The following is a 12,667-nucleotide window of genomic DNA, read 5'->3' as shown; positions in this document are numbered from 1 at the left end:
CTGTTTAAATGAAATTGTTTCTTGACTTTTCTCCTCTGCATATGATGACTAATTCTTGTTATCCATTGCTGCCTTTCCATCAAAATTATACTCCCTACTATGTTACACACAATCCTTTGTCCTTCTTGCCTAGAATATACCTCTTCTCCTCTGCTTCTACAATCCCTAATTTCCTTCATGTCTCAACTCAGGTGCTATTTTCTGTGTGAAATTTTTTCTGATCTCTTAAGCTGCTAATGCTTTCCTACCAAATTACCTTGTTTCTTTTTTATAACATATGCCTATATGGATGTATATATTGTCTTTTCCTTACTAGTTTATAGGCTTTCCAAGAGCTGGAATTATTTCATAATTGTCTTTGTATTCACTTTCCTTATCCATTGCCTGGCACATGGTAAGTTCTAAATAAATACCAATGCATCAATTAACTTGCCCTGTATGACAGTCACTAGAACCTCTCTCCTCTTAGCAGTTTAGATTCCACAAGAATATACAATTCAAAATTAAAGGGATTCTTTTCTCTATCTCTGAATACAATTGTTTAGTTATTTTTGTCATCCATCTGCTACATATAACTAGCCCACTAGGAGTTTGGGGATATTTGACTCTCATTGTTTCCTGATAAATCTTTCTCTTTTTAAATAGTATTTTATTTTTCCCCTAAATGCATCTCAAAGAAATCAGATATCAGATCTACTATTTACAACTCTTAGCCAGTTACTTAAAATTTATGGACTTTCAACTCTTCCAACTCTAAACTGAGAATTTGAGGTGAGATGATATGAAGGATCCCTTCTAGTTCTAAATCTCCTGTACTGTGAACCTAATAATTATATTAATAATCTAATAGTACTTAGATAAGATAATGTGGCATGATTTCCTATCCCATTGGGCATTACTGAACTTTACAGCAATATTTGTATCATAAACTAAGATAACCAAACAAAAGCAGGTAATAAAATCCAAAATGCTTTGTCATACTGAAATATATTGCTTTACCTTATAAGTCATAGCTAAGTACAGTGAAAAGTTAATTATGGCCTAGAAGCAGAGTAAATCTTATATAAACAAATGCATGAGATAAGCTATGGCAATATCAGAAATCAGTTTGGGTAATTATGTTTTTTTTTTTTTTTTTTAAGTCAATTCATGTTTGATCAAAACATATAACTAATTGATTGATTAAAAAAAAAAAAAAGTTGCAGTGTGTAAACCCAGTTCATAAGAGTCAACTGTTTCATTGCTTAAGAAAGAGTAATTAAAGGCAAAACAAAAGCATTATCTTCACAGATAATTACTATATCTTAGAAACACTATAAAAATGGAATGGATAGAATTGGTATACCTTTATAACCTGCTCATAAAACTCTTTTTCTCAAGAAACTTATATACTGATGTTTACCATTTATATTCTTCTGGATCATAAATTTGAGATCTATTTAAAATAAAACAAAGGAAAAAACCTCAACCTCTCAGGACTACCTATGTGACTTTCTCATTACCAGTTTTGTATTTTACTTTCAAGAATGATATTTTGAAACAGTGTCATTGTTTGTTTATTTGGAGGTTTGGGGGAAGAAGGTTGGCCCCATAAGTCATTTGATTTGTGGGATAGTCAGTTGGATTTAACTCTGATTATTGATTGTTTATTATGATTGATTATTATGAAATGATAAAGATGGATAGCAATGTAACGTGCTCTCCTGGCAGTTACAATTACTAGTCTGTCCTAGACCCACCAGAGTACCTTTGACCACTGTCCTTTGCAGTGTGAGCTCTACCCGGCTTGCCTCCTCTGAGGCCTTCTAAGGTCTCTGGCCACAATCTCTTGAATCTATAGCTTAATAACCGGTAGCGCACTCAAGAACAATCACGTGTAATCTTAAAAGCCTTTATTATACCTACTCACATAATGCCCTGACTGATGCCCTGACTTGTTGGTTCCCGAGTGAACACCTGGTCAGAAGACCCATGTGTTCACTACCAAAATCCTTACCTCTTTCGGCTACCCATCTTGGCTTGGCCACCCAGGCTAGGAGCCAGGGTGAACAGCAGGAGGTTAAAGAGGGCGGTTGCTGCCTGCAGTGGGCTTACATAGGGCCTGTGAGGTCACACACACAGCCAATCAGCGAGAGAGTCACCCATTACGAAACTATCTCAATATGGCCAGGATCCCGCCCAAGGGCAGTCCTAATACTTCTGGGCCTCAATCTCCCAATGCACTGTGTCCGCCCATTTAAAGGGCCCTTACATAGCAAGACAGGTTTTATTCTTACTCCATTGTCTAAATGTTAGAAAGAAGCCAGTACATGGAAACACAATTTTAAGTAAAGTAAATTTTAATATAAGACAAACAGTGAATCACACACGTTATAAACTATTTTCATGTATTGTAACACATTTTTGATACACAACTAATTGTGTGTTATCTTTAAAAGGTGTTTTTTTTGTCATTAAGAGATCATTTCAACCAATGACATCATACAAATGGTAGTAGAGTAATTCTATAAAATTTATGAGCTACATATAGCTCACAAATCAGACTTTATTATATTCATATTCATTCCACTGGAAGTTAAAATGCATGAGACCCAAATGGAGATAAAGAGGAACTTTCTTCTGAGATTCAAAGGAAAATCCCTGTAACACTAACCTTTTCAAAAGTAAATGGCTTTTCTTTTTTGAAAGTTACCTAGTGATGATTTAAATGAACACTTCTACTAAAGCAGAGTACATAATGGGATTTTGTGTCCCTTATTCTTATGCTAGTGTTAGGATGAATTTCCTTTAGTAATTACTTTATAGTCCTTACTTCTTGTGGGTGATAAGAATGTAATCCTTAATTTATTTTATGAAGATATTAGTCTTGGGGAACATTTACTGTGAAGGATACTTTACATTTATATTTAGTGTTAATCTTCTTTAAGTTACTGAGTTTAAGCATGAAAAATGGATCACAGACTAGAAATAGAAAAGATCTTCCTTCTGAGAGTAATGAAAAGATGCTGATTAGCATAAAAACTATAACATGATAAATATATTTTACCCTTGCTTTCTCTTTACTCAAATGTCTTTTTTATGTTCCTATTAAAAATGAAACAGATAGCAAATCATACAACTGTATATAGTTCCAATAGTTAGTGTTTATTTTAATAAAGACTCATCTAGTGAATAAAGACTTGGGGGAGATTTTTTAAAATTACTCTTTGAAGGACTGTGAAAATAGTAGTATCATAAAACTCAAAGTGCTTGTTAAATCAATTGTACTTACTATCCATGCATTGAAATGTATAGTGTGTGTTGTGTATGTGTGTGTGTGTGACTTTGTATGTTTACCAAGACATTATATCACTAGCCAATCTCTAGCTATACAATTATTTTCTCCCTTCTCCCAAAATCATGGGAGGCAAAAATACAACACATTAATACAGGCTTAAGCAATACAGGCAAAACAGCAGAACGGTCACATTGTCACTTGGATTCATAGCCCTGTTGTTCAAAGATAACAAACAGGTTTCCAAATCAGTTCTGCTGACCTTTAATAAAGATGAATAATCAAATGCACAACAATTTGCTGAGGGATAGAAGATATGGTGAAGAACCAACTGAGCTAATAAAATTATGATTACCCTTATCCCAAGTCAAATGTGCTTTGTGTACTACAATGCCTATGACCTTTTCTCATCTTTTTCCATTGCTCAAGAAACTAATACAGTCACAGAGATGCCTTTCACCACCTCCACGTTTTTCTTCATGTTAGCAGAAGAATATGTTCACTGTCACATTAAAGTTAAAATAGCAATGTCTGCCCTTGGATCAGCTTAATGTCATGCAAAACAAGTCCAGCAAAAGCTAACAAGCCCTCTGTTGGCTTGAAGAAAGCCAGTGCACGTTAAAAGGATAGTTTGGAGGTCAAATATCCTCCTAATTCAATCCACAATTTTAAAACATTTATCATATGCAAAATACAGTTCTAGGAGCTAGGGATAAGAAGACAAAAATGAAATATTTCTTTATAAACTTCAAGGAGTTTACTTTCTACTAAACCTAAATCATTTTAATGTTTAAATAAATACAAAAGATACCCAATAAGTGGGGAAGAGAAATGAGGCTGGTCATAAAGTCTAAATAGCTGAATTAAGAAAGTGAATCCAAGTATAGCAGAGGAGATGAGGGAAACAATTTCTGGTATGGAAGGAAAGAGAAGACTGGGGGGGGAAGGCTTTTGTAATGTTGCATTAAACTGGTCAAGAGTATTTAGACAGAATAACATGACTTGGGAACATCTATCTTCAATGGAGAAATGTGATATAGGTCTAATTTTTCTATTATCTAGATCTGTTATCAAAACTGAAAATAACTTGTCAATAACTTCACTGTCAGTTATATGGAATGTGCCATAAAAATAATTCATGAGTACTACTTCTTGAATGACTAAGCTATAAAGAGCCATTAATTGTTTCTCTTTAATTTGGGAAGAATATTGAAAAATGTACATTTCATTCTTTTTCCTGTAGTGAAAGGAAAGAAGATTGAAGTATTTGTTGTTGTTTTTTTTTTGTTTGTTTGTTTGTGTTTTTTTTTTATTCTAAGCTTAAGAGAATTGCCTAAATATTCTATTGACTAATTGACATAATTAAAGGAGTTTGGGATGGAACAAACACTTTTAATCTGTCAAAAAATTTCAAGTGCATATACTTTCTCTTGAGAAAATACACTTTTCTGTTTTCTGTTGAGACTTTTCTGTTTCCTGTGCTTACTACAGGATAGAGATGAGCAGAATGTTGCTGAGGAAGGGATTATTTATGGTCTTGGGCACTTGCAAGAATATATTAGCTATGCTTTCTTGGTCTCTGATGAGTAGGACCAATAAGGATGTTACAAAGGATAATGGTATTTCTTTCTCTGGATGAAATGGGACAAAGATTATTGGACTGATTTACATAGACTGATATATGGCAATAATATTGTTCTGAATTTTTTTATTGTTTGTGAATTGGGTCAAATGAGAACCAAATGAAAAGTAAAAGAGCTCCTTGTAGAATCTTGGACCCTCTACATTTTCTCATTTTTATACGACACCTCATTCAAAAAGAAAAATTATCGTATTTTAGAGTATTAGATTGAAAAGTTAATGTTTTTTCCTGGTCACTGTGGTCCTTTGTTTCTTTAGCCTTTTTTCTTTTTTACATTTGGTAAGGAATGTGAAAAAAAAAAAAATAATGTACATCCATGTTAGAGTGGGTGGTTTTATGGATTATTTGAAGAAAAATATTATTGACATTTTTCTTCTCTCCCTATCTATTTTATCAAAGGAACCTGTCAAAAAGTTCTATAACTTTATGTTATCTTGTCAGCATTTTTATTGTGCATTTTTTTTGTAAGTTGAATGTAGATAATTGTGAGTCAACTCAAATCATAATCCATAATGACTGGACTTGCTATATAACTTGCTATGTTAACTTCAACTATCTTAAATACAACATTTCTTCCTTGACAAATCAGATTTAGGTAGAACCTGTTTGGGGAATAGAATTACATGTTTTTTCTAATATTTAAGTAATTTTTACAAAGTAGAATTTACAAAGTAATTCAGTCAGAAATCTATCACAGATAAAATTCACCTTTTATAATTCCCATGGAAAGTTTCTAGGAATTGTCTGGGAAATTGAAATTTTATTTTTGATTCCCCAGCTTTTGTTGGTGTCTCTTCAGTCTCTAGATCATCTCTGTTCACACCATTTCTGTCTATTTCAAATAACTGCCAGTGGAACTTCTAATAGCTTAGCAATTCTTAGGACCATTTTCTTTATAAATTATTTCTCTGATTGTATAGCTTTTTTAATATTCACAATTCAAGAGTGGACTTTTTATATTTAATATTCTTATTTTCATTATAAATATACATACATTATACAAATATACATACATAATATACACATAAACACATATGTATGTATGTGAGATATAAAACATAACAAATTGTTTTTTTGTTTTGTTTTTTGTTTTGTTTTTTTAGTTTCGATGCAAAACCGATAAATGTATCCCATTCTGGTGGAAATGTGACACTGTGGATGACTGTGGAGATGGATCTGATGAACCTGATGACTGTCGTGAGTATATTTAGAAATTAAAATATTTAAATTCTAAAACCTCAATCAAATATGCCTGCAAAAATTGAAGCGAAGACTCAAATGCTGCCTTATAAAACCAAAAATAAAAATGTTTTGTGCACCACTCATCACTTTAAAAATATCCCCAAGTAATATTTAGAAGTTTTAAAGAAGTTATTGATGACTGTTATACTTAGAATGACTTCCTTACAAGTTTATTCAAGAATTATACAACTTCTGAGGTGATCTTATATGTGAACTAATCTTTATACACTATAATTATTTATTAGGGGATATTCAATCTAGTTTTGATGTGGTATGGTACAAAATTAAAAAATAGAAAAATTAAATTACTTGATGTATTACAAACTGAAATATTTACCTTTATAGAGATGTAGTTTCCCAACTTTTCTATCAGTATTAAATTTTGAAAAGAATCTTCAAATTTATATTGTTCCATTAATTAATCTTGAACATTGCTATTTTATAAGCTCTCATCCTTTGAGCAGCTGAAAAGGTCAGAGTTGTTACCAATCTGTGTTCAGAGATTTATGTGTGAATATCATTACCAGGTACTATTTATAAAATAGCACTGTTAATTTTTGTCATATTGCACAATTAATAGGTAACTTTCTTGTAATAGTCTGTTAGAGGTCGCTGAGTTGGCCACTTTAATATTGCCTTCTCAGGTTGAAAATGGGTTGCAGTCAATCAAAATGACATTGAAAAAAGAGTTACAATCCAAGATGAGACATTATAAGCTCCAAAAATACCATGAGCATAACTCCTTGTGATATCTATGCAATCATGGTGGACTAATGTCCAAATAATTAAAATTATTTGTGAGAAGCATACTAACCAGTTTGCTATTTTACCCTTTGATTTGTTTTTATGGACTAAAACAAAAAGAAATACTTTTAATAAGTACCAAAAGGGGAAAAGATTTTAATACTTTTATTAATTTTTCCAACTTTATTATTATTATCTTAGACTTCCATGAATTCCCACAGGCCATACCTCAAGTGTGAAATGAATCTCCTTATATCTTCTTGTTGAAATCCTCTTCTTACCTCAAGAATCCACTATGAAACCTTCCATTATTATCCTTCCCACCTGAAAGTATTCTCTCCCTCCTCAGTTTTTTCCTAACTCACTTTCTGTGTCTCTCTTTTACCACTACCATTCCTCACCTATCGCTTTCCTTGTTTGTGTGATTTGGTGTCCTCTCTTATAAATCATAAGATCTTTGAGAGCAGAGATTGTGTCATTTCTTACTTTTATATTTCCAATGATTAGCATAGGGTTCTCCATAAAAGATGCTTTATAAAATAATTTACTTGAATCAATTATCTGAAATCTATTAAGAAGCCATTGTTACATTAAAAAAGTTTTGTTCCAGGGCTTAGTAACATACCTTATGGGCCTTATTCACAAAGTGACTGTTTTCTTTTTTTTTTTTTTTTTTTTTTTTTTTGTATATGTGCACAGTGTATATGATGTTAAAAATTCATGTGGATAGTACATATTGGATATGATATATTATAATTGCTATTGGGAGTTATCCATTATGGCACCATCTGTATTTTTATCGCATGGAAATTATTCTGTTATTCATTATAAAACATATTGTCTTTATCCAATAGGAGAATTGGAATAGTAAATACAAGTAGAACCTTGTAAACAGTATATATTGGTGATATTAGTCATTCTGATATAGTCAGTATTTGTGAATATATCTTTGCAAGAAAAATAAAAGTCAAACAAACAACAACCCAAATTCTTATTACTGGGAATAAAAAAGATAGGATAGTATATGTGCTTGTTTTTTTTTTTTTTTCCTCAAATGTGCTTAGAATGTCCTTTGTGAATGATAGTCTATCTCTTCACCAGCACCAATATAACTTTATTAAAATCAGAATACATTTATGTGTTCCTCCATATTCTTTTGTTTTCCTCACTGTGATACTGTGAAGGATAATCTGGAGGAAACTTTAGTTATCCCTAGATTAGCAGCATATTTGAATCGGATTAGTATCTGATTTTGAGACATTAACATTTAATTTCAAGAAACATTTATAATAATAATAAACTAAATATTTTGAATGTCAGAAAAGCAATATTAATAAGCCAGTCTGCCTTTCTATAAGGCTTTTTAATTATTTTTTTTTATTTCTCTTCTTTTCCCAGCTGAATTTAAATGTCAACCAGGCCGATTTCAATGTGGAACTGGACTTTGTGCACTGCCAGCTTTTATCTGTGATGGAGAAAATGATTGTGGGGACAACTCTGATGAACTCAACTGCGGTGGGTAATTGCATGCCTAACTTAAGAATGTGAATCTAATTCTTAGCTGATTACATTCTCATCTATTTATATTCAAACCCAGGCTTCAGTTTTGATTTCTGCCTTCCCTCTCTATCTTTCAGACACACATGTCTGCTTGTCAGGCCAGTTCAAGTGCACCAAAAATCAAAAATGTATCCCAATAAACCTCAGGTGTAATGGACAAGATGACTGTGGTGATGAAGAAGATGAAAGGGATTGCCGTAAGTCATCCTCACAGTGCTCTGTATCACCATTGACCTTTGCTGAAAGCTGGGCTAAAAATTTACATATTCTGATGATTTGATGTAGCCATGTAGACAGATATCAAATCAGGCCATGACTCACCAGAAACAGCTAGGGTGGCCTATTTAAAATGATTGTATGTAGTGAGTGCAAGTAGAAATTTAAAAAACTGTTGTCTTACAAAAACGCAGTTAGAAATCATGAAAAAGTTCCAGGAAGGAAATTGGCTTTTTCAATATTAAAATGCAATTTTCCTTTTCACTATCACCATTATTATTAAAAAGGTGAAAGCATTAAATGGTTTTAATTGCCTATTATCTCACTATCAACAGTGGCTACAGCTTGGAATTCAATACCATTTTTCTTTCACAGTAGCTTTTTTTCTACTTGATATTCTTAAATCACAAGTGACATTTGCATGAAAATATAGCATACTTATTACAAAGAACTGTTCTGATTATTGTTCCAGGTCAAATTTCATTACAGTTGACTATAGGAGATTGGTCATTATCTTTTATCTGAATTTACTTAATCACTTAGGATAATCAGGCTCTGTTTAGAGCCTAGAAATCATCTTTATTTACAAAGTTTTGTAGTTATTTTAGTTGCATGTCTTTGTAAAGGGCTAGAACTGAGCAAATGAACTTCGATAATGGAGCACATGAGACTAATTGCCAATTGGACGGTTCTCTATTAACATGTCTGAAGGTTGACCCTCCCCAGCTGTTCTGTGCTGACTTGATTGGTAGGACAAAGAGGGGGAAGTGACATGTGTGGGGGGAGTAGGAGGAGGAAACTGAAGCATTCTTCTTGTGGTGGAGAGAGAAGAAGGTAGTGGAGATTACTAGATCTAATCCCCTGAAGGTGACCTCAAGAGACCTAGAATAAAGACTTTTGATTAGCCTGACTCCGGGTGATATCTGGGAAGACAGAGTTCCAGCATGTCTTGTCACAGAACTTGTTCTATAATACTTAATTATGACAAATTAAACTAACTTACCAAACTGTTTATTGATTTAATTGTGGGCAAAAAGTTCTACATACAAAAAAAACAAAACAACAACAACAAAAAAAAACTTGACATACATAAGAATATCCTCCTTAAAATAAATTTAAACAGTGAAGTAAGGAAAAGTTCTCATTCTCATAGAAAATTTTTTAAAATGTATCAATTACCTTTTAGTTTGGCTTTCTGGAAAAATTGCTTTCATTGAAAAAGACTTGACACAAGATAATTGTATACATATATTGGATCTAACGTGTATTTCAACATATTTAACATGTATTAGACTGCCTGCCAGCTAAGGGAGGGAGTGGGAGGAAAGAGGTTATGCAAGGTCAGTGATGGAAAAATTACCCATGTGTTGTAAATAAAAAGCTTTAATTAAAAAAAAAAAAAGAAAAGAAAAAAGAAAGAAAGAAAAGAAAAAGAGTTGACAAACTAGTAGAGGAAAGAAATACTTCTTTTTTGGACAAAGTTTAATTATTCTTCCTTTTAAATGTAAAAGAAAACTTTTACCATTTTCTATCTAAAGCATGCTACTTAGCATAGCTAGAAAAACTGCAAATTTTCCTTCCTAAAGAGCCTTTATTTAAAATGGAAATTCCAGTCTTATAAATACAGTGTTTTAAAAGATTATCTCCTTGGAACTGTTAAGTACATATATCCTTCTAATGGCTATATTTTAAGATACAGCTTTCCATTCTGGATGGCCGGGAAGACAGCATAGAAAGTTGAATATTGAGATATTCATTTTTAATGAGAGAAACAAAATATCCCTATTTATTTATAATTGTATTTTCATTATATTAGATGAAAAGTGATTCATATAATTTATTAAGATTTTCCCAATTAATAACATTATTTCAGTCAAAGGAATCAAGTATTATTTTAAGTGTATGTTATGCTTACAAAATAAAATATAATTTATCAAATGGGAAATTTATAAAATGTTGGATCTGAGTTACTAAGTATAATTTTAAAATATCTTGGGAAATAATATTATAGAATATTTTAATAGTTTTATATAATAGAGATTTTAAATTTAGTTCACTCCAAGAGACAATAACAAAAATAAAACTATCTTCCTATTTATATAGCTTCATCTTTATCTCCATTCCTTATCTAAAACAAAACTAAGCTACATGGAAAATATTTTCTTTTCCAGAAAAAGGTGTCAGAATATCATAGAGATTTTTTGAAGTTTTCAACTGTCTACAAAACTGTTGTCAACAATTTCTGTCTCACAGAAGTTTTATTTTATTACTTTGGAACTTTTATCAGTAAATAATGTTCAGTCATCCAGCAATTTGATTAAGATGGCACATACAGAATAAAGTCAGCACCAGTTCTTTATGGTTAGCCATTCTAGAAGTCGATCCATTAAACTTGAATTTGTGATGCAGTTTACAGTCAGAATCTTCCTTTCATTTCTTCTTCTCCAATCCTTAAGACACAATTCTTGAGATTCTGATAGTAGTTTGTATGCCTCTTATTTCCCTAAAGCTTTTAGATGTTAAACACTGTCTTGATTCATTAACTTTGTATAATAGAAATGCCTCATTTCCTTTTTTTGGTGAACAAAGTAATCAAACAAATTGTGAAATGTCACAAATGTTTCAACTTTTGCTTTACTGGTTTCTATCAAGCCCAGTAACTGTAAAGATTTCCATTGTATTTAATATTACTAAATGAAAAAGCAGTCTTATTTCATAAGAAAATATATATTAGGAAAAATGCATAAAATATAATCTACCTTCAGGGCTAGTTTACTTAGAGATAACTAATACATTCTTAAGCAAATTTGAATATTTCATTTATCTTTAAAAAATTGTTTCTTGAGCAGAACAAATAATAATTTGTTTTACTTTAAAGCGGAAAACAGCTGTTCACCAGACTATTTCCAATGTAAAACTACCAAACACTGCATTTCCAAGCTGTGGGTTTGTGATGAGGATCCAGACTGTGCTGATGCATCAGATGAAGCCAACTGTGGTAAGTAAGATTGTGTTTATAAAGCTTGGCTACTGAAAACATGGTATCCTTTGACACTTACTATAACTGCTTAGCGCCTGAACCTGATGAGGCTACAATCCCAGTTTTTTTATCTATGTTTATGTTAGTATCCCATACAAAAATAAAATAATTTTTCAAAATCAGGAACACACATTTAACCCAAGAAGTTTTATCACAGAATGGTATGGTCATAAAAAAGACAAGAATAGGAATGAGGCTAAGCATAGAAAAAAAATATATCATTTTTTTTTAAATATAACTTAAAGATTGAACCACCCACATCTTTCTGCGTGAAAGTATATTTCATCAAAATGTAACAATATATTGACTTCTCAATTTCCCACTACTACTTTTTTAAAGCTTAGTCATATATAACTAATTCATCTCTTTTGTTGTAATGTAACTAGATTGTTCTCTACTGTTGAAAATGAAAGTAATCATAGTAAAATGTGCATTTATCCCTGAAATAATTCCATTTTCATTGAAAATAAATTGCTTATCTTATATCCTTCATCACTGCAGAAATGTAGAGAATATTTAAGTTTAAATGTCACATGTTTGAAAAAAGTTAACAGTGTAGTAAAAGGATTACTTGAAAATTCTCTAATATTCAATAATTTTGCATTACATTCTTACTTATTTAAAATACAAAATGTTTTATTAGTTTTGGCCAAAGATACAAACATAAATAAGATGTAATTTGCCACCTAAAATAGTTTACAATCTAATAATTGATTCTGTCTTTGCTTGGGCAAAAGGTTGGTTATACATATCCATTCAGCAACAGGTCTTCCAGAAATCATCTCATTAATCAGTCTATAAATAGGATGAATAAAGTTTCTATTATACTAGATATAGATTTTCTACTTTTACCATTAAAGAGAATTGTTTTTTTAGAAGTCTAGTTCAGCAGCCCAAGTTATAGTTTTCAAAAAACCAAAAACTAAGTTATTTGAATCATAGCTATATT

The 12,667-nt window shown here is 31.5% G+C and overlaps 1 protein-coding gene across 3 annotated transcripts in view; it reads left to right on the top strand.

Moving 5' to 3' along the window:
• Positions 1–12,667, top strand: part of LRP1B (LDL receptor related protein 1B) — a 2,473,587-nt gene that overhangs the window by 2,185,044 nt on the left and 275,876 nt on the right. For all 3 annotated transcript variants that reach the window (XM_074301983.1, XM_074301982.1, XM_074301981.1), the window contains 4 exons: positions 6,020–6,113; positions 8,301–8,417; positions 8,540–8,659; positions 11,557–11,676. In XM_074301983.1, the coding sequence (XP_074158084.1) occupies positions 6,020–6,113; positions 8,301–8,417; positions 8,540–8,659; positions 11,557–11,676 (451 nt within the window). The remainder of the gene's footprint in view (positions 1–6,019; positions 6,114–8,300; positions 8,418–8,539; positions 8,660–11,556; positions 11,677–12,667) is intronic.

This window comes from Sminthopsis crassicaudata, chromosome 3 (genome assembly GCF_048593235.1).
Source record: "Sminthopsis crassicaudata isolate SCR6 chromosome 3, ASM4859323v1, whole genome shotgun sequence".
Taxonomy (NCBI): Eukaryota; Metazoa; Chordata; class Mammalia; order Dasyuromorphia; family Dasyuridae; genus Sminthopsis; species Sminthopsis crassicaudata.
Note: the sequence above shows the minus strand (reverse complement) of the source record. Positions and strands in the feature narration are given on the sequence as shown.